The sequence below is a fragment of the Gopherus flavomarginatus genome, chromosome 8 (genome assembly GCF_025201925.1).
Source record: "Gopherus flavomarginatus isolate rGopFla2 chromosome 8, rGopFla2.mat.asm, whole genome shotgun sequence".
Taxonomy (NCBI): Eukaryota; Metazoa; Chordata; order Testudines; family Testudinidae; genus Gopherus; species Gopherus flavomarginatus.
The window spans coordinates 71,853,980-71,877,450 of NC_066624.1; the positions used below are offsets into that span (position 1 = coordinate 71,853,980).

At 38.3% G+C, this 23,471-nt stretch overlaps 2 protein-coding genes across 8 annotated transcripts in view; one reads left to right on the forward strand and one right to left on the reverse strand.

The window, feature by feature from the left end:
* The window catches only part of PIK3CB (phosphatidylinositol-4,5-bisphosphate 3-kinase catalytic subunit beta), a 223,008-nt gene that overhangs the window by 94,972 nt on the left and 104,565 nt on the right, over nucleotides 1-23,471 (reverse strand). For 4 of the 5 annotated variants that reach the window (XM_050964001.1, XM_050964000.1, XM_050963998.1 and 1 more), the window contains 2 exons: nucleotides 17,720-17,903; nucleotides 173-398 (listed from right to left, as the gene is read on the reverse strand). In XM_050964001.1, the coding sequence (XP_050819958.1) occupies nucleotides 173-398; nucleotides 17,720-17,872 (379 nt within the window). In that variant the 5' untranslated portion in view covers nucleotides 17,873-17,903. Of the gene's footprint in view, nucleotides 1-172; nucleotides 399-17,719; nucleotides 17,904-21,391; nucleotides 21,485-23,471 lie in introns of those variants that run through there. The other variant, XM_050964002.1, reaches the window with a different exon arrangement.
* Nucleotides 2,468-23,471, forward strand: part of LOC127056370 (uncharacterized) — a 116,175-nt gene continuing 95,171 nt past the window's right edge. For all 3 annotated transcript variants that reach the window (XM_050964147.1, XM_050964149.1, XM_050964148.1), the window contains exon 1: nucleotides 2,468-2,553. In XM_050964147.1, coding sequence (XP_050820104.1) covers nucleotides 2,546-2,553 — 8 coding nt within the window. In that variant the 5' untranslated portion in view covers nucleotides 2,468-2,545. The remainder of the gene's footprint in view (nucleotides 2,554-23,471) is intronic.

The following is a 23,471-nucleotide window of genomic DNA, read 5'->3' on the forward strand; positions in this document are numbered from 1 at the left end:
AATGGTGTTTAAAAAAATTCTTAAGTTACATTTTCTATCTGCTTTAGAATACGTAGTTCTAAAAGATAAGGGCTGAGGCAGAGATATCCTGGCCTCTGTGAAACTAACTTACACAAAATAAATTCTCCCTCCCTTTTCCAAATAAAACAAAAGAGAAAAAATTCAAAATTACCTTTTCCTATAAGGACACCTATTTTGGAATCCAATTTTTCCCCTGGGTCACAGTTTCTTGTCACTAGTTTGAGGACAGGAAGAAAGGGTCTAACATCACACAACCTTCGAGTTTCATCCTCTAGTTCCTCACGTACAGCCGTCTGGTTCACACATGAGAACATATAAGAGTCAATCTCCATAAGGAGATGAAATAGAGGGTAGCTGTGTGCCTGCTTCCATAGTAGCTGCAAAGAAGAAATAGACAGACATCTATTAAGGTACCAAAAGCAATGTTGAGAGTTACGCTTAAAATTTATCTTCGGAAAGTTGATATTCTTCACAATGTTAGGGCTTTACCCTAATGGCACGGTCCCATTGATTTCAGGATCAGACCATTGTGAGACACTCAGATACTACATTGATAGGCCATATCAATATGAGAGAGAGAGAGAGAGAACTGAGCACTAGAATGTGCTCCTGAATTATAGTACTGGAAAATCAACATACAGTGAAAAAACTGGCTGAACTGTTCGCCAGTTTATTTAATTCTTATACGTACATACCAGTGTATTTGTTAGGCCTTGTCTTTACTGCTTAAAAAAGGTATATTTTTACCTCAGGGTAACTAAGGCATGTGAGCTACCTCCAGATAAAACCATAGTGAAGACAAGGCATAGTGGTTTTATGTGAGGCAAACTAGGAGAGGTCAGCCCCCATGGGGATGTATAATGCTGACTTCTCATAGTTTACCTGGTGGTAAAACTAACATGCCTTATCTTCATTGCATTTTTACCGGGAGAAAACTCACATGCATTGTTACCCTGAGGTAAAATTCACTTTTTTTTTTTTTTTTTTAAAAAGTAGCGAAGACAAGGCTTTAATTTAAAATAATAACAGAGCACAGACAGATCCTAGAAGCAGAGCTCCTTTGTGCTGCTCAGCAAGGTGTCACTCTCCTCCATCACTCTGGTGCCTCCCCCGATCACAACCATCTCCTTTCCCAAAAAAATTTGCAGATCATTTTTTCTCCTATTCTCATTCACAGTGAAAGATCTAGAAGATACTAGAGGGAGGGGACAGAGTATGAGCAAAGGGAAGACATATTGAGAATTTCAAAAAATAAGATTGATAAATAATTGTATCTATTGTTTCCATTTAATATTAATTCTTTCCACATTTCTAAAAATCACAGCTACGGACATAGAGTGGTTAGGCTAAACAACTGATACTTATAGAGGTTTCATGCTTTTTTCAGTAATTCCAATAAGTTGTGGGATTTATTTTAACCACTATGCTGAGTAAAAAAAATTCTTTACACTTTGCCAAACATATTCCCCATCAACAATTTCTTCCCATAAAAATTCAGAGTAAGTCTTTTGACCAATTTTCATACCATGTATCTATTACATTTAAATTACCAGTATATCAAACCAAAAGACGAACAATCAGTATTTTCATCTTATGTTTGACATACTGTAGTGTTATAGGGATAGGGTAGCTACCCTTTAAATAATTTGTGACCCCTCCAATATGTTCAGTATTTTAGAAGCCACCAGAAACCATATCAGCAGTATGGATGTAGCTAAGCCTTGCATGTTTGTGTATATTTAGTAAACATGATTATCTGTGATACAACTGTGCCCATATTTCATTTTTTGTTGTTACATAATAAACAAGAGACAGATACACTAAACGCCAGAGCCTCACTGTACTAGGTACAAACATATAAATTATAGACCTGCCCAAAGGAGCTTACAATCTAAGTTTCATCTAACACAATACAGTAGAACCTGAGTTACAAACACTAGTTATAAACTGTATCAGAGGGGTAGCCGTGTTAGTCTGGATCTGTAAAAGCAGCAAAGAATCCTGTGGCACCTTATAGACTAACAGACGTTTTGGAGCATGAGCTTTCGTGGGTGAATACCCACTTCCTCAGATGCATGTAGTGGAAATTTCCAGGGGCAGGTATATATATGCTAGCAAGCAAGCTAGAGATAACAAGGTCAGTTCAGTCAGGGAGGATGAGGCCCTGTTCTAGCAGTTGAGGTGTGAAAACCAAGAGAGGAGAAACTGGTTCTGTATTTGGCAAACCATTCACAGTCTTTGTTCAATCCTGAGCTGATGGTGTCAAATTTGCAGATGAACTGAAGCTCAGCAGTTTCTCTTTGAAGTCTAGTCCTGAAGTTTTTTTGCTGCAGGATGGCCGCCTTAAGGTCTGCTATAGTGTGGCCAGGGAGGTTGAAGTGCTCTCCTATAGGTTTTTGTATATTGCCATTCCTAATGTCTAATTTGTGTCCATTTATCCTTTTCCGTAGAGACTGTCCAGTTTGGCCGATGTACATAGCAGAGGGACATTGCTGGCATATGATGGCGTATATTACATTGGTGGATGTGCAGGTGAATGAACCGGTGATGGTGTGGCTGATCTGGTTAGGTCCTGTGATGGTGTCGCTGGTGTGGATATGTAGGCAGAGTTGGCATCGAGGTTTGTTGCAAGGATTGGTTCCTGAGCTAGAGTTATTATGGTGTGGTGTGCAGTTACTGGTGAGAATATGTTTCAGGTTGGCAGGTTGTCTGTGGGCGAGGACTGGCCTGCCACTCAAGGCCTGTGAAAGTGTGGGATCATTGTCCAGGATGGGTTGTAGATCCTTGATGATGCGTTGGAGGGGTTTTAGCTGGGGGCTGTATGTGATGGCCAGTGGAGTCCTGTTGGTTTCTTTCTTGGGTTTGTCTTGCAGTAGGAGGCTTCCGGGTACACGTCTGGCTCTGTTGATCTGTTTCCTTATTTCCTCGTGCGGGTATTGTAATTTTGAGAATGCTTGGTGGAGATTTTGTAGGTGTTGGTCTCTGTCTGAGGCGTTAGAGCAGATGTGGTTGTACCTCAGTGCTTGGCTGTAGACAATGGATCGTGTGATGTGTCCGGGATGGAAGCTGGAGGCATGAAGGTAGGCATAGCGGTCGGTAGGTTTTCAATATAGGGTGGTGTTAATGTGACCATCACTTATTTGCACCGTGGTGTCTAGAAAGTGGACCTCCCGTGTAGATTGGTCCAGGCTGAGGCTGATGGTGGGGTGGAAGCTGTTGAAATCGTGGTGGAATTTTTCCAGAGTCTCCTTCCCATGGGTCCAGATGATGAAGATGTCATCAATGTAGCGTAGGTAGAGAAGGGGCCTGAGTGGACGAGAGCTGAGGAAGCGTTGTTCCAGGTCGGCCATAAACTGAACGGTCACCCAAACACCTCATTTAGAACCACAAGTATGCAATCAGGCAGCAGCAGAGACAAGAAAAAAAAAAGCAAACGGTACAGTACTGTGTTAAATGTAAACTACTGAAAAAATGAAGGGAATGCAGAATTTTTTGTTTGCATGGTTGTGATACACTCCACATGCTTTATAAAAATGTTTGTAAATGTGAACATAACGTAACTGGAATATGCTTTATGCAAAAGGTCTCTTTAATATGGAGATATGCCTATCTCACAGAACTGGAAGGGAACTTGAAAGGTCATCAAGTCCAGCCCCCTGCCTTAACTAGCAGGACCAAGTACTGATTTTGCCCCAGATCCCTAAGTGGTCCCCTCAAGGACTGAACTCATAACCCTGGGTTTAGCAGGGCAATGCTCAAACCACTGAGTTATCCCTCCCCCAACTCCCATCCACTCTGTCTCCAAGTCCTGCCACTTGTAATTCTCCATCACCAAAGTCTGCCTTTTCCTTATTATCTCTGTTTCAAAAGAACTTGTCTTGTAAGGTATCACTGTAAAGCTTATAATCTACTGAGTGTGTTCATCCTATTTGTATGCATGTATCATTCTTGTATCTGTAACTAGAAATATGAAGTATAACTCTGTAGTCCCATTGTAATTACGCAAAGTGTGGGCCATTAATGGTGGTTTGGAATCTTGCCATTGACTAACTAGGACAATTGGTTGTAAATGGCTCTGTTTACTTGCAAGCCTTCCTGTGTTCCTGTGAGTCAGTCCAGGAAGAATGGTGGCTTGGGGTCTTACAGGACATGTGTCCATGTCACCTGGTACTGGAATCCATCTTAAACCTAGTGCTTTTCCATTTAGAAGAAGAAGAAGAAGAGGTGGGAACCCAAAGAGACAAAAGATCCCCACCTTGTGCCAAAGATATCAAAGGGGGTGGAACAGAACAGAAGAGTCCGAGTCATGTGAAATCTCCTGCTTTTCACCTAAGACGCCTGCTGGAACTAACAAGGTCTGTACCAGGGGAAAGGATTGGGTCCAGACTAGGAAGGAGTCTAGATGACAGTCCTAAGGGGGTCTCTGTGACTGAACCCATCACAATGGTAACATTTCAAAACTGTATTAAGTCAATGTTCAGCTGTAAACTTATGAAACAACAACCAGAACATTTTGTTTGGAATTCCAAACATTTCAGAGTTATGAACAACCTCCATTCCTGAGGTGTTTGTATCTCTGAGGTTGTACTGTAGATTGCTATGACAAACTGGTGGGGAGCACAAGGTAACTATGAGACTATTAGAATCAGTAGGATAAGCAATGGTCACAGGACTCCAGCTGCCTAGCCACTGTTACATTTGTAGGCACCATGACACAAGTGGGTTTCAAAGAAAAATGTAGAGGACAATACAATAGTCTTTTGCAGGTAACCCACTATTCATAAGGGTCGGCATGGAAGATAAGCCCAATTTTAATCTTCCATTGTTTTTTTCTCCAGCTGAATACCACCGGAGTTACTGCTAATTTACACAAGTGCACATAACTTCAGAATCAGGCCCCCGACACTGAGTTACACTGCCCCTACTCATTTCAACATAGAAAACTAGTTAATATTTCACTGACATTCTTTAAGATTTTTTTAAAAGCAACTTTCATTTTTACACTTTCCTAAATTGCATCAATATAAGCATCGTAACAGGAAAGCTGAAATCACTGACAGAAAAGGAGTTCTGTCTCTTTAGCTACTGTTCAGGTCTTGTGTATAAAGTTTTATACCCTAGCTTTCCTAAAGCTTTTTTGGAACAAGAACTAAAGAACAAAAGAGTGTGATCTCAAAGGTATTTTAAATCTTCGGCTAAACATAGAACTTTCAAAGTGCTTCTGTTGAGCAGAGCCAGTTTTTCTATAGATTTTAAGGCCAGAAGAGACCATTAAATCATCTAGTCTAACCACCTGTATATCACAGGCCTTTAAAATTTCACGCAATATCACCTCTGTGTTGAGCCTTAATAACTTGGTTAAAGCATATCTTCCAGAAAGGCAGTCAGTCTTGATAAGAAAACATCAAGAGATACAGGATCCCAACAATTCCCTTGGTAGTTTGTTCAAATGCACAAGTAAGTTCACTGTTAAAAATCTGTGCTTTATTTCTGTTTTTATGTTGTCTGGATTCAGCTTTCAGCCATCGGTTCTTGTGATGCTTTTGCTCACTAAACTAAAGAACACTTTTGTTATCTGCATTTTCTCACCGTGAAAGTATTTATGCACTAATCAAATCACATCTCAATCTATTTTGATTAATTTACCAGATTGTCAACTCTAAGTATCTCACTGGCGTTTTCTCTAGTTCTCAAAACATTTTGGGCCCTATACTCCATCTTTTCTAATTTTTCAATATCCTTTTAAAAATAGGAAGCAAATATGGTATTCCCAAATAGGCCTCACCAGTGCCATATAAAGAGGTAAAACGAACTCCCTACTGCTAACTCACTACTCTTGTTTATACATTCAAATGATCTCATTCTTTTCAGAGTCAGTGCTTTCCAAGGAACAGTTCCCCCATTCTACAGATATGGCCTGCATTCCTTTTTCCTAAATGTACAATTTTGCATTTGGCTGTATTAAAATGCATTTTATTTGAATAAGCCCACATTACCAAGCGACCCAGATCACTCTGTATGATTGCCCTGGCCCCATCGCTATTTATCGCTTCACCAATCTGTGTGTCATCTGCACATTTTATCCGCAGTATTTACTTCTAGATCATTGATAAAACCGTTTAATAGCACTAGGCCTCATTCAGATCCCTATGGCACCTCCCTCAGAACGCCCCCATTCGATGATGACACCCCCACGGATGACTACTTTTTGAGATCTGTCACTCAGCCACTTAACCTAATTAATATATGCTCTATTGATATCATATTATTCATGCTAGTTTTTAATCAAAACGTTGTGAGGTACTAAGTCAAACACTTTACAAAAATGTCTAAATATATTGTATCTACACAATCATATTTTGTAAAACCAATTTGTAATCTCAAAGAACAAAATAAGATGCTTGATGAGAACTGTTTTCCGTAAAACCACGTTGACATTATATTCCTATCCTTTAATTCTTTATCAGCTTAATGACATATGGATTTTTCCATTATTTCATTCAGAAATAAAGTCAGGCTAATCAGTTCATTGTTACCTGGATCATCCCACCTGTCCTTTTTTAATATTGGCACGTTAGCACTCTTCTTATTTTCTAGGGTTTCCACCTTACATTTATTTGATTGTAATGTAAAATTTATTCTCCTTTTCATTTAAGTATTCAATTATTAGCGAAGATGTCATTTATTCTAAAATAAAAGAACAACTGCATATGAAATTATTTTAATATGTACAGAATGTCTTGTTTTATGAAAGGGGAAAAAAGTGATCTATGCATCTACAGACCTGTCAGCTTGACATCTATAGTATGCAAGGTCTTGGAAAAAATTTTTGAAGGAAATAGTCGTCAAGGACATTGAGGTCAATGGTAATTGGGACAAAATACAACATGGTTTTACAAAAGGGAGATCGTGCCAAACCAACCTGATTCCTTCTTTGAGAAGGTAACAGATTTTTTAGACAAAGGAAATGCAGTGGATCTAATTTACCTCTATTTCAGTAAGGCATTTGATACAGTTCCAGATGGGGAATTATTAGCTAAATTGGAAAAGATGGGGATCAATATGAAAATTGAAAGGTGGATAAGGAACTGGTTAAAGGGGAGACTACAACGGGTCATACTGAAAGGTGAATTGTCAGGCTGAAGGGAAGTTACTAGTGGAGTTCCTCAGGGATCAGTTAGGGGACCAATCTTATTTAATCTTTCTACTACTAACCTCGGCACAAAAAGTGGGAATGTGCTAACAACGTTTGTGGATGACACAAAACTGGGAGGTATTGCCAATACAGAGAAGGACCGGGATATCATACAGGAAGATCTGGATAACCTTGTAAACTGGAGTAATAGTAATAGGATGAAATGTAATAGTGAAAAGTGCAAGGTCATGCATTTAGGGATTTAACACCAAGAATTATTGTTCTAAGCTGGGGAGGCATCAGTTGGAAGTAACAGAGGAGGAAGAAGGACCTCCGAGTATTGGTTGATCACAGAATGACTATGAGATGCTAATGTGATATGGCTGTTAAAAAAGCTAATGCAGTCTTGGGATGCACCAGGCAAGGTATTTCCAGTACAGACAAGGAAGTGTTAGTACCGTTATACAAGGCATTGGTGAGACCTCATCTGGAATACTGTGTGCAGTTCTGGTCTCCCATGTTTAAGAAGGATGAATTCAAACTAGAACAGGTTCAGAGAAGGGCTACTAGGATGATCCAAGGAATGAAAAACCTGTCATATGAAAGGAGACTCAAAGAGCTTGGCTTGTTTAGCCTAACCAAAAGAAGGCTGAGGGGAGATATGATTGCTCTCTATAAATATATCAGAGGAATAAATACCAGGGAGGGAGAAGAATTATTTAAGCTCAGTACCAATGTGGACACAACAACAAATGGATATACACTGACCATCAGGAAGTTTAGACTTGATAAAGGTTTCTAACCATCAGAGGAATGAAGTTCTGGAACAGCCTTCCAAGGTGAGTAGTGGGGGCAAAAGACATATCTGGCATCAAGACTAACCTTGATAAGTTTATTGAGGGGATGGTATAATGAGATAACCTAATTTTGGCAATTAATTTGTCTTTGACTACTAGCGGTAAATATGCCCAGTGGCTTGTGATAGGATCTGAGTTACTACAGAGAATTCTTTCCTGGGTGTCTGGCTGGTGAGTCTTGCCCACATGCTCAGGGTCTAGCTGATCACCATATTTGGGGCTGGGAAGGAATTTTCCTCCAGGGTAGATTGGCAGAAGCCCTGGGAGGTTTTCGCCTTCCTCTGCAGCGTGGGGCACGGGTCACTTGCTCGAAGATTCTCTGCACCTTGAAGTCTTTAAACCATGATTTGAGGACTTCAATGGCTCAGACACAGGTCTGATACAGGAGTGGGTGGGTGAGATTCTGACCGTTCTTTGAACAGAGGATTTCCCTCTCAAAAGCAAGGTACCTGCACTGCAGATGTCCCTATATCACCTTCTCTGTGTGCTGCAGCCATGGTCTGGAAGGACCAACTCTGCAGATTAAAAAAATAGTTCAGTCTTCATGGTTATTCAATTATTGGCCTCTGACTTGCTGATGAATGCCAACAAGGGTGCTGGCTGTGCTGTGGTCACTTGTTCACTAAGGAATGGTTTGAGAAAACCACTCTGTTTCATACAGTTACAACAACCCAATGACAGTTTAGGAGCCCACAGATCACTGCTGACATATACTCTATTTAAACCATTGAATTAGAAGTGAAAAGGCTTCATTGTTTCATTAGCACTCCTCTGACCCACCTAGCCTATTTAGACTATAGGCATGGGATTTTCCCCTCCTTTTTAGGGGGACTTGGGTTTCTTTACATCTCTGCCAAAGTCTTGAAAATCTTCCCCTTTTATCCTGAACTTTTAATTCCCCACTTTGCCTACAGATCTGGCCCTCTCTGTGGTCAAAGCCTCCCTCTGGAGCAAATTAAAATTCCTACTTTACTTAGCAGGTGATTTTTTATACAGTAATATAAGGATCTCCAGTGGAAGCTGATCATACCATTTCTATGACTCTACCAGCCTGAGGGAAAAATAAAACGATGATCTTTGGAGCTCTGAAGTTTGCAACTGGGATTCCCTTGATTTTTGAGACCTGTAAAATATCAATACTAATCTCAGCTAGTTTGCTTCTGTAGTAAAGGATGTTTCTAGCCTCTCATTGTGGACAGCCTTCACAATATAAAAATTAAGCATTCAGGTAGAAAGTTTTTATTTTATTTTATTTACTTTTTTAAATTTTAATTTATATATTTAGTTTCAGGTTATTTTTAACAGGTGATACGTGCACCTCTAGCCCCCTGAAATGACGCCTGATACCAATTAAGGCCAGAGGTACGCAAGAAATGTTGCTTCAAATAAACATTTTGCCGGTCATTCTCTGGGTACCTACTCCACCTTTGGAGAAATGCACGTTAAATCAAGATCAACTGAACTGTCTCACTCGATGACCAAGTCAGTCCATGCATCTAATTTGAATAAAACAGGGCTATTGTTTATTTACAGTAAAGCAAGCTGGGTTTGAAAGACATCCAATTCTGTGTTGCTAGAAACAAAAGGTATGTTTTGCAAGTCTTCAACTGTTATGCTCTGCAATGTTTGATTATATTCCACTAACACTTTTTGAGACTGGAATTAAGAATCTCCACTCAAGTTTCCATTGTAAAATGCTTGCATGATTCTTTTGGCTATACGGAAGTTGCTCTTTACTTTTCCAATACTGAATTTCCATCTTTATGTTTATCAGCCCTAGAGGCTGAGTTTTTCATATGGAAAACAGCACCAAAATGATTCAACTTTTTATACTTTAAGAAAAGCCACAAAAATGTTACTTTCAGTGCATTTTATGAAACATTTCAAGTTGATATGAAACAAAACAGGAGTGCTCTTGGCACATACAATGCCACATCTGTTTAATCAACATAAATTTGTAAATGTTCTTCATATTTGTCAAGCATGCACAGACAAAAAATAAATCCAATTACAAAAAGACTTTAAAGTGTATATTTTTTGCACATCAAATATTTACAGCAGGCCTCTTTCAGTTGGCTTCATAATTACTTATTACGAAGACTATCCTCTCTCAAAATTGAATTAAGAGAGGTGTTTAATATTATACAATTAATGCTTTATTCAAAGGGCCAGATAGGAGAGGGATACTTTACAAAATGAAGCCTTAAATGAATATATTTGAATTTGATGGCTGCAAGTCTCAGACGTAAATTAAATAGTCGGGGCTTGATTTATGAAGGAGGAACCTTGAGTTATGTGCTCAAAATATGAGCACAGAATTAGCAGCCGAAAGGGACAATGGGAGGTGCGGGAGTGGGAGGGAGAGATAGTATATTAAAACTAAAAGAAATTTAAGAAAATTTCATTAAAAATTTAGAAATGAACAAAAATATCCATTCATGATTTTACTGATATATATGAAAATTAAACAGGGCCTGAGTGAAAACAAAACTTCAATACATATCCAGTTTCCAACCGTCAGATGAACTACTTTAGAATTTTCTTCAATTTCTTAAAGCTCCTAAAGTTCTCCTGGCAAAACAATTCCCACAATTTCTAAACACAGACTATTTTAGGGTCACTGATCCATGGATTCACAAATCTGAAGTTTTCTCTTTTTTTATGTATTACAGTTAAAAACCACTATCTTCTTGCATCATTTTATTGTCTACACATTGTCCAGAGAGATGGGCAGCAGACAGGGATTCCATAGATTTGATTCAATTCCCAGCAATGCCACAGACTGCCTGCATCTCTATGGCCCCAATTCTTGATCGTCCTGTATTTTGTGCAGTCATGTACATCAGTGCAATGTGGATGTATGCCGCCTTCATTCTGATCTGTACACGTGTAAATGACTACACATGGTGCAGGGCAGTGAAGAACTAAGGGCTCTGGGGCTCAATTACCCCTTCTCTAAAAGGGAAGGGACATGCATGATCATCTAGTCTGATCTCCTGCACATTGAAAGCCACATAACCTCACCTACCCACTCTTGTAATAGACTCCTAACCTCAGACTGAATTACTGGAGTCCTCAAATCATAGTTTAAACACTTCAAGTTACAGAGAATCCACCATTTACACTACTTTAAACCTGCAAGTGACTCGCGCCCCAGCTGCAGAGGAAGGTAAACAAACAAACAGGGTCTCTGACCCAGGAAAAAATTCCTTCCTGACCCCAAATAGGAGCATGTCAAATAAATCCTCTCCCTCCTTGGTATTTATCCCTCTTGATTTATTTACAGAGAGCAATCATCCCTCTCCTCAGCCTTTTTTTGGTTAGGCTAAACAAGGCAAACTCTTTACGAGTCTCCTCATAAGGCAGGTTTACCATTTCTTGGATCATACTAGTAGCATTTCTCTAAACCTGTTCCTGTTGAAATTCATCTTAAATAAGGGAGACCAGAATTGCATGCAGTATTCCAGATGAGATATCACCAGTACTTGTATAATAGTAGTAACACTTCTGTCTCTACTGGAAATACCTCACCTGATGCCTTTTTTCATAGTCGCATCACATTGGTGGCTCACAGTCATCCTGTGTTCAACCAATATACCCAGATCTGTCACTTCCAACTGATAGGTCCCCAGCTTAGAGCAAAAATTCTTGTTAGTCCCTTCAACTTTGCACTATGAAATTATTAAATTTTATCTCATTTCTATTACTCAAGGGTGTCCAGATCACCTCGTATGATATTCTGGTCCTTCTCCATATTGGCAATTCCTCCCAACTTTGTGTCATCTGTAAATTTTATTAGCATACTTCCACTTTTTGAGCCAAGGTCAGTAATAATGTTAAATAAGATTGGACCCAAGACCAATCCCTGAGGTATTCCACTAGTAAACTCCCTCCAGCCTGACAGTTCACCTTTCAGTATGACCTGTTATAGTCTCCCCTTTAACTCGTTCCTTATCCACCTTTCAATTCTCATATTAATTCCTATCCTCTCCAATTTAACTAATAATTTTCCATGTGAATGGTATCAAATGCCTCACTGAAATTCAGGTAGATCAGATCTACTGCATTTCTTTAGTCTAAAAATGAGTTATCTTCTCAAAGAATATAAAAAGAAGGTTGATCTGGCATGATCTACCTTTTGTACCATGTTGTGTTTTATCCCAATTACCATTCACCTCTACATCCTTAACTAGACTTTGCAAGACCTGAGGGTTGTTAAGCACTGGAACAAATTGCCTAGGAAGGTGGTGGAATCTCCATCATTGTCTAACCTGCTCTTAAAAATCTCCAAACACCTGTCAGGAATGGTCCAGATAATACTTAGTCCAGTCATGACCTCTCGAGATCCCTTCCAGTCCTATGATTCTATGATATAATTAAGGTCAAACTAACAGGCCTGTAGGTTCCCTGATGACTTTTTTCCCTTACTTAAAACTAGGAACTATATTAGCACTTCTCCAGTCATAGGTTCTGACCCTCAAAGTTACAGATCCATTAAAAATCCTTGTTACTGGGATTGCAATTTCATGTGCCAGTTCCTTTAATATTCTCGGATGGAAATTATCTGGGCCCCCCGTTTTAACATAAGAATATAAGAACAAAAGAATGGCCCTACAGAATCAGACCAAAGGTCCATCTGGCCCAGTATCCTGTTTTCCGACAGCGGCCAATGCCAGGTGCTCCAGAGGGAATGAACAGAACAGGCAATCGTCAAGTGATCCATCCCCCGTCGGACATTCCCAGCTTCTGGCAAACAGAGGCTAGGGACACCATTCCGGCCCATCCTGGCTAATAGCCATTGATGTACCTATCCTCCATGAACTTATCTAGTTCTTTTTTGAACCCTATTATAATCTTGGCCTTCACAACCTCCTTTAATAAGCAGTTCCACAGATTGACTGTGCGTTATGGGACAACATACTTTCTTTTATTTTAAACCTGCTGCCTACTAATTTCATTTGGTGACTCCTAGTTCTTGTGTTATGAGGAGGAGTAAATAACACTTCCTTATTTACTTTCTCCACACAGTCATGATTTTAGACCTCTATCATATCCCCCCCTTTGGCTGTCTCTTTTCCAGGCTGAAAAGTCCCAGTCTTATTCATCTCTCCTCATATGGCAGCTGTTCCATACTCCTAATCATTTTTGTTGCCCTTTTCTGAACCTTTTCCAATTCCAATACATCTTTTTTGAAATGGGGTGACCATATTTGCACTTAGTATTCAAGATGTAGGCGTACCATGGATTTATAAAGAGGCAATATGATATTTTATCATCATTTATCCCTTTCTTAATGATTCCCAACATTCTGTTCACTTTTTAGACTGCCGCTGCACATTGAGTGGATGTTTTCAGAGAACTATCCACAATGACTCCAAGATCTCTTTCTTGGGTGGTAACAGCTAATTTAGACCCCATAATTTTATATGTATAGTTGGGATTATGTTTTCCAATATTTATTACTTTGCATTTATCAACACTGAATTTCATCTGCCATTCTGTTGCCTAGTAACCCAGTTTTGTGATATCTTTTTGTAGCTCTTCACAGCCTGCTTGGGACTTAACCATCTTGAGTAGTTTTGTATCATCTGCAAATTTTGCCACCTCACTATTTACCCCTTTTTCCAGATCATTTATGAGTATGTTGATTAGGACTGGTCCTAGTACAAACCTATGGGGGACACCACTATTTACCTCTCTCCATCCTGAAACCCGACCATTTATTCCTACTCTTTGCTTCCTATCTTTTAACCAGTTACCAATCCATGAGAGGACTTTCCCTCTTATCCCATGACAACTTACTTTGCTTAAGAAGTGGTGAGAGACCTTGTCAAAGGCTTTCTGAAAATCTAAGCACATTATATCCACTGGAACTCCCTTGTCCACATGCTTGTTGACCGCCTCAAAGAACTGTTCACACTTCCCCAACAAATTATGTTCATCTATGAGCCTGACAATTTTGTTCTTTACTATAGTTTCCACCAGTTTGTCCAGTACTGAAGTCAGGTTTACTGGCCTGTAATTGCCAGGATCACCTCTAGAGCTCTTTTTAAAAATTAGCTATCCTCCAGTCATTTGGTACAGAAGCTGATTTAAATGATAGGTTACAAACTACAGTTAGTAGTTTAGCAAATTTCACATTTGAGTTCCTTCAGAATTCTTGCGTGAATACCATCTGGTCCTGGTGACTTATTCCTGTTTAATTTATCAATTTGTTCCAAAAATTCCTCTAATGACACCTCAATCTGGGACAGTTCCTCAGATCCGTCACCTAAAAAGAATGGTTCAGTTTGGGGAATCTCTCTCATAGCCTCAGCCATGAAGACTGATGCAAAGAATTAATTTAGTTTCTCTCCAATGGCCTAAGCATCACTGAGTGCTCCTTTAGCAACTCGCTCGTCCAGTGGCCTCACTGATTATTTAGCAGACTTCCTGCTTCTGATGTTCTTAAAAAAATTTTGCTATTACTTTTTGATTCTTTGGAGCTGTTCTTCAAATTCTTTTTTGGCCTTCCTAATTATATTTTTACACTTCATTTGCCAGAGTTTATGCTCCTTTCTAGTTCCCTCACTAGGATTTAACTTCCACTTTTTAAAGGATGCCTTTCTGTCTCTCACTGCCTTTTTGTCTCTCATTAGCCAAGACAAGCAAGATAGGGTGCCCCAAGCAGCTAAAGAGTCCCCTTATTTTAAGCTCTGAGGCAAGATGGAGGAGGGAGGAGAACAGGAAGGGAACAGAGGCATTCTATTGTAGATTGAGAAGCCCACTGAAAGTTTCAGACTGTGTCATCATTTAGGAATGAAGTCCATGGCAATCGTGAAGATTTTGACTGAAAAATAGAACTTAAATGAAGTAAGGTGAGATGTTTCTTTCCACTCCAGAAATCATAAGCACTTGAAATTTGTAATCTGTAATTTGTACAAGTACAATCTAATCTGAACACTAGGTATGCCCTAGGACACATGGAGATTAGGGACCCCCTCTATTTTACTGGATAAAGGCTCACTGAGTATCTCAAGTTAAAAGCTTTTTAATGCCTTTTTCATGATCACTATCCTTATGCCCAAGGAACGTTTACAACCATTTTAATAGTCTGACTCCAAGCAAAAGCAGACCAGATAACTAGGCCGTAACCTCCTCAGAGAAACAACTTCTCCTACATCTGTATGGTCCTCAATAAATAAAAGAAATAATAAAAGACAGACAGTAGAGCTAAAGGAATAGGTTCATTTGTGCATTCGTGATGACAACGAACATAGCACCTTGAGTTTCTTTGTGGATCTTCCAGCTGAGGATGTGGGTCATTATCAGCCCTGCTTTAAAAGGACTGATACTGAAAGCTCTAAGAAAGAAACATAAAACCAATGTATGGGTAAGGTTTAGGCCTGTTAGCCCCTCTTTTAAAGAAGTCTTCTACTGAGCTAGAGGACTTAGATACGCTACGCCTCAACAGGCAAAATATGGCACCAAACTTAGGTTAGAAGTTAGAATATTCTATGAACTTCAAATCCATGGTACAAAATAAATCTGGAATCCCGCCTAGTATTTTTTTAATACTTTATAAAAGCACAGTACAGTACCTATGCTTGGATATCAGCAAAGAGGTCTCTTACAAGTCAGTTTTATGACCTTCAAGTTTAATGCAGAAGACTGTTTTTGTACATACTTCCCTACCATGCATTCAATCTATTACTCCTTAAACAAAAGCAGATCAGCCTCATTACTTCAAGTTAAAGAACAAAATAACTAGGAATGTTGGGAACCAGACTTTATTCTATTCCTCCTTTTACAATTATTCAAGACATTCATTTGCTGGATGGACTGTTTACACCAGTCTTTTGAAAAATAAAAATACAGTAATACATCCCAAAGTAATTAAAGACTTGGGGGAGGAAAAGGTAAAAGCCCTTTTTGGTACAAACATTATAGGAACATCGAAACCAGCTGTTTCTAGAACACACGAGCAAGGATGTTCCAAGTTCATTACAGGAAAAAAGCATTTAACACGTTTAATAATCAAAGCTTTCACTCTCTTTACAATGATGCCCCAAATAAGGCACTTCTAACAACCCTCCAGAAATTACTACTACTGTCAATCAACATACTGGAACCCAGGGACCTTAGATGAAAAGAACACTGTCAAATGGAAATATTGTATGTAGTGTTGTTGTAGCCATGAGGGCCCCAGAATATTAGAGAGAAAAGGTGAGTGAGATAATATTTTTCATTGGACCAACTTCTGTTGGTGAAAAAGACAAGCTTTTGAGCTTACAGAGTTGGTCCAATGAAAGGTACTATCTCACCCACCTTGTCTCTCTAAATGGAAATATTGTCAACTAAAAAAAAACATAGTTAAAATACTATCAGACATTACACCTTCCTTTGAGTCCACCAGAAAAGTTGTGGTTTTACAATCATATCTACCTATGTTTAAAATGAATGTCTCTTGTTTCTGTGTCACACACAAATAGCAAACTGAGTTACTACAGAGGAAACTGAATATGGGTATAAAGTGCTGTTAATGCCTGAAAAATTGAGAAAAATGGAAAATATTTTCTTTAACCTATTTTGCTTACAGTAATCTTAGATGCAACTTTCAACAACAGCTAAAAATATGAGATGTGTGATTTTTCTAAATTTAGCTGTATCTCTTAAAGAAAGTTATATTCACAATACATATGCGTTGCTGAACCAACCGCTATACACACCTAAATGCATTGTTTCATTTTCCAAAGCCACAGCTAGACATGCTCACCTTAGAGATCTAACTCAGAGTTTCTACACTGCACACTCCATGTGTGCCTCCAAAATATATGCAAAATGAAAAATGTTTTATTAATTAAATAACATTAACAGAAGTACTTTAAACCTTCAGAGTCAAAACATGATGCATGCCACAGAGAACCTAAACTAAAATCTGTGCAAGGATCCAGGAGACAAATTCTGTTCTCAGTCACACCAATGTATATCTTGAGTTACTCCACTGAAGTCAATGGTGTAACTCCAGATGTATGGAGGTATAACTGGGAGTACACTGGCCCCCATGCTGCTAGAGCAGACTAAATGAAACTTGCAGGATTTCTAAATTTTAAAAAAACCTCCATTTTGAGTTAAATATTAAAATAATATATTCAGGATAATAGCCCATGTGTTATTTATTTGAATATTTAATTTAATTCATTTTGCAATGTTCTCACCCTTTCAATCTTCAATGTAGATTTTTTGGGGGCGGGTGGGTGGGGGAGACAATGTATAATTTCATCATAGATTTGTCACACAGAGAAGCTAAGGTTCTTGCTGATGATTAAGGGGTAGTTGCGGTTTTTAGTCCCTGAGAAGGCAGAGGAAGAATTTAGGGATTGCGAGATGAGCACAGCTAGTTCTGAGCTAAAATAATCAGCAGTGAAATAGTCAATGCTGACATTTAAATTGTCACCATTAAGTTTCAGAGGTAAGACTTGATGAGACGAATGGGAGCAGTTCACACTTCTTGGAACTATTGTTTCATGCGGTCTACAGTCTAAGTAAAATATCACACCAGTTTACATTTTATTCACTTTTTAAAGTTGCACCTTGGTTTCATAGATAGGAACAAGCTTCTAAAAGCTTACTTGAAGACTTGTAAATAACATTTTATATATAAAGTACTTCTTAACAAAATCAGCAATGGAGTTCATTTAAAATAGCAAGCCAATCACTAATTTACCTGTTTAATATGGCATATGGTGGCATCTCGAGGCACATCCAGGTTGATGTAGGTTCCAGTTGGGAGCAGGAAGTCCACAGAGATTAAACCATCAGCTCCTATCTGTGAATCCACTGCCCAGATGTCAAGGATGTCTGTCATGGCAGGAGGCATTATGGAACCTGAATATCATAACCACATGGCCCTAGGAAAAAATTAAAATTCAGTAAAACTCAGCATTTTATAGTCAGACATTTTAAATTCTTCTGAGATTTTGTATGGGTCTGCTTGCACAAATCATCTTGAAAGACTGGAGCCTAGGGGTTACCAGTTGTGGCTAGACGTATTCCTGGAGGTTTCGTCACATAACATAACATTTAATTAAAGGCTAATCTTTAATTCCTGCAGTCTCCAGGACAATCCTGGAGGGATGGCAACCCTACTGGAGCCTGAGACGCTTTATACTTCAAATATATGCAAGTAATCAACTTTGTAGGCTGGTACTCCTGTTCATCTCAGAGACTACACAAGTGACTAAAGGTACTTCTTTGTGGTTGCAGGATCAAGGCCTAAATTACCAACTACGATTAATTACACACACACACACACACACACACACTTTCACTAATTTACCTACCTACCAACCTGTTTAAAGTAGTGGTCAAAAACTTGTACAGACTAGAAATGGTTAAAATACCAAATGAATAGGAAAATGGACCAAACAAATCTGTTATACATCTGAATATATGATAGCATGTACATTTTAACAAAATGTATGTTCTACTGCATTCTATGATGTTATCAGGAATGATCATAAATATTTACATATTTCTGCAATATTTGAAATCTCAACTAATTCCAATCTATTCTAGGTAGCAGTTCACAACCATAATAATAATAATAAAGTACATATTTGTACTAAGATAAGAGCCTAAATATTACTGGGAATATTTCTGAGCTATCAAATCTAAGATTACAGAAATTAATGTATTTCATAAAATGTGGTGTTCACATGTATATAAATTAAAAATGTACAGATTAAGAAATCAATTACATTCATAGTATCATGTGTGATATTGAATAAAAGTACAAGAGTAGAATATTTATTTTTTTCCTGTTGAACTAATGAAAAAGTATTAATATGAGGAACTGCAACATTAGTGGAGTAAAAAACACTGTTTTTGAGTTGCATATAAAAAATGTGTAAATTGAAAATATTTTCTGATTTGATTAACACTATTTTCAAAACTGGTGGTAAAATGTGTGACATTTAAAATCAAAGTTTAAGTTGTCATTTTCAGATATCTTAAACATAATAAAATGACAAATTCTGAGTTAGATAAAATGAAATCCTCCCCCCCCCCCCCCAACATATCTGCTTTCAACATTTCCTAAAACAATATTTTATGCAGGTAAAATGCATGCTGTACATACAATGTTCAGCAATATAGAAATATAAGAACAAAACACATTTCTCCTTCAAATACTTTTTACATTTAACAAGCTTACACTGGCTGCTACCTACTCACAAATAGAGTGATTAAGGATTATAAAAGCAACATGTTTATAAGTCTATAAAACCCCTTATTTAGGTTTAATGTCATTTCTGTCTAGGGGCACAACTCTCCTACTCTATGTCTTTGGGAGGGTGATAGAGTTCTCATTTGCTATGAATCCAACTAATTACCACATCTAATTGCACTGACTAGACAACAAAAGAAATTCATACACAATCAACACCAATATGAATCAGTTCAGTTAGTTCTTTCTGCTTGATTTCCCCAGCTTTGTATTCTGAGGCCTGGTCTACACTGGGGGGGGGATCAATCTAAGTTATGCAACTTCAGCGACATGAATAACGTAGCTGAAGTCGATATACTTAGATCGACTTACCATGGTGTCTTCACTTCCGTGAGTTGACCGCTGCCGCTCCCCCACTGACTCTACTCATGCCTCTCGCCGAGCTGGAGTACAGGAGTCGACGGGAGAGAGCTTGGGGATCAATTTATCGCATCTAGACTAGATGCGATAAATCGATCCCTGCTGGATCGATCACTGCCCGCCGCTTCAGCCGGTAGTGAAGACATACCCTGGGTCTCTTTCTCACCCTCCCAACAGTCCCGCCAGTTCTTCTCTTCCCTGAATTCTATCTTTCCATCAGTCCCACCTCCACCCATACACTATCTCTTCTATCTTTCTCAAAAGCATCACTGTATTCAGCATTACCCTCTAGTTGAGGAAGGCTGGACAATGCTCCCTCCAGACTCAGTCAACACTGTTCCATTTACTACAGGGTGGGGAGGGTCACAAGACTGCAGCAAAGCACTCCTTCACAGACAAAACAAGCTGCCTTTGTAGCACTCCAAATCTTTTTCTCCAACAATATGAGAAGAGGGAATCACGGTCTGTCCAAGATTAAATAAAGTCTGGTACTAGCAAGCTAGTCGCATCTCTTCTGCTTTTATCCTTCTTTCCTTTCTTCTTGTTTCTGCTCTGTACTCTGGGATCAGACTTGTATCATTGCACCACTAAGCACTTCTACTACAACATCAGCAGGAGAAGTGGGATTTCAACTTTAAGGATATTGGTTTTACTCAGCTGCTGCACCTTCTGGAGCCACAAAAGTGCTATGTGCAAGAGCAGCAGACTCAAGTGTCATCCTCTTCTGATACACTTATGTACAGAGAAATTAAAAACAAAATGCAGCAACTGCGATGAAATCAAAATGCTGACTATTGCAGTGCTAACAAGTCTCCCTTTGATGTCGTGTCTTGCTGACATAGGATTACAGCAAAATGTGAATACTATTACCAAAAAAAAAGTCCCTCTTGGATGTAGGGATGTAAAATATTAATTGGTAAGAATTAGTCTTACTGATTAACCCACCTTAGCCGTTAACCCCGATGCTGGCCAGAGCAGCCTCAGCCGCCCCAAGCCCAGCCGCCCTGGCCCTTTAATCTGTTAACTATTTAAATATTTTTTATTGTTTAAACAGTTACATTTTTAAATGGAAGTAAAGGTACCTACACATGTGGGTACATCCAGAAGCAGTATATTATAGTTTGCCACTTATTTTTTGTCAGTCATGGATTCAAATTACAGATAAATAATAGTTATGCTGTATGTCAGACTCCATAAACACCCACAGGCTCATGGAATACACATCTGCACCCACATCGCAAAAAACAAGCAAGTTAGTTACAGTCCAGGTTACGCCACCCCCTGCTCAGTTCAGTCAGAAAGAAAAGGACTGGAGCCATTTCAGAAGGCTTCTGTTCATCTCTGTATCTTCTATATGGAACCACAAAAATCTAATTGTTAGAGACAGCCTGCATCAAACTAAAGATTCAGACTTAGTAACATTTTCCTTGTGCTCACTGAGATGGAGTAGCAGGGTTCACCTTAAAAACAAGTAGCTTCATTTATAACCTTTAGGGACACAAATGCTTACAAAGAAAAAAAAAAAAAAAAAAATTCTCAACTGAAGACCAGCAAAAAACTTGGGAATTCCCATTTTCATTCTGGAATTTTTCTTTCGTTTCTTGTGTACGGTTTCCAATCAGCTAGTCCTCAAAGCAAATCCATGTTGACTGAGATCATGTTAAAATTAAAACATATAGAAAAACTAAGTACTTCCCAAAAATGGAATTGGTTCTAGCATGAACATATTTAACATTAATTAGATTCACTTACCTATGTCAAGTGGAAAGTTTGCCCTGGCAACTGAGATTTTAAGCTTTTTTCTTTGAAGAAAGTTACATTTCAAGCAACTCTGGTTGCGAAGACAAACTTTTCAATATTATTATGAGATATCAGTTCTGAAAAAAAAATCGAGGGAAATGAATACTTTAAATGCATTAAGTTTTAAAATGAATTTTTTTCAATATTGCGAATTGTCTAGTATTTGTGTCTCCCCATTCAATCACCCTCACCACTACTGTCTCTGACATGTTATGCCGTAACTGGCAACTGCCCTGATTTTTAATGACAGGAAATTCACTTGAGCAACCTTCGCTCTAATTTAACAGTTATTTTTGTTCTACACCACACACATCTCCTAAGTCTGCTTAAAAGTGTTGCTTACTGGGGTAGTCATAAGGGAAGTGAAATCTCTGTTGTCGGGCATTGGTTCTGCTATAGGTACTGCAGCAAAACAAATTAATTAATCAGCCGCAATAGGGGTGGAAGGGGAGAAGGGTGTCACTCCATTTCAGTTTGAAACATGAAATTTAAAAACCAAATACTTTGTTCCCCCCTCCTCTTTTTGTTAAAATGAAATAGATTAGTTCGTAATTACAGAACTCATTCTGATGCTATGAACAATATTCAAATAGTGATATTCAATAAAGATATGGGACTGATTTAATTTGACTAAATATTTTGTAACCAAGAAAACACATATGGCAAAAGGCCCTAGTGTACTTATTTGGGATCTTTTTCTGATTTCTGGCATTCAATGTAAATTATCAGAAACCTTTCAGGTTCCATCCATATTTTTTATTAAAACTAGGAATTACCTATGTTAACCAGTAGTTTGGAACATTTCAAGAAGCCAAGATGCAAACTTTAACACAACTAAGCACTCACTTAGTGAGATGTTTACTTAACATTTTGTTCATTAGTGAAACAAATTGGTGTCTTTTAGAAACAATATCCAATCATGATTCTAGTTCTGCCACTAGCTGACATCATAAAGGTCAAGGGAGAGCATGTATTTATACTGAAAATAGTACTGGTAACAAATATGAGACTGCTGTGAGAATGAGTCATGGGCCAAACTGTACAATATGTGGTGACTAACTAACAACCCTCACATCCAGTAGCTGAAATTGTGCCAAGAAGACATCTGGATGGCAAAGGGAACCATGAGAAGCATTTAAGAGATTTCAGTTAAAGGAAAAATGTGCTATTTCAGGCTCCTAAGCTCAAAACTGTGTGTGTCTACGGTCATTGTAAAAACCATTTATCATACAAAAGGAGGAAGTAATTAAGGCAGCATTTAATCTTGGTGTTTCTAGTATCTAGTTAAAGATTATTTTAATTTACCAGAAGCACAGCTCAATATTATATACCATTTGAAATTACAAGTATTTTCTGTTGTGATTTTGCTAGATAACACAAATATTTTCCTGTGTAAAGTGCAGTTCTCTGAAATGTGCAGTTCTCTGAAATGTTTTTTTTTTTAAGAAGTACTTTGGTGTTTCATATTTGTGTGTCTCAGTAATTTTAGATTAAATTTGGTCAGTTTGCAAGGTCTGTCTGTCTTAAATACTACCAACCACAAAGACTCACCCAAGACTCTAAAAACTGAACCAGGATAATTCCTGTCAGCAGATCACCACCAGTAATAAAGATGCTGAAAGTCAAATTATGTCTTTGTTACATCTGTATAACCATATTATGCTCCCATTTACATTGGAGTTGCACTGTACTGGTTGTTCCTGGAAGGCATAATTTGACCTGCAGAATCTTTATTATTGATAACGGACCAGTTGTAAAGAACCCATCTTGAGTTTCCGATACCAGGCTGAGATTTATAGCAGTATCAGCTAGAAAAAAAAAAAAGTAATTTGTTAACTGAGCAAATCTCATCTATAATCATTTAAACCCAAACATGGGACAGTAAGTCAAGCAATAACATAACAGCTAATGTGTTGTATTGAACAAGACAGCTATTTTTGTGAAATGTTTGTTCTCTAAAAATACACTTCTCAGTAGATTTCCACATTTGGGTCTGTTTTTCAAGCATGAGACCAAGTTGGAACACAAACAG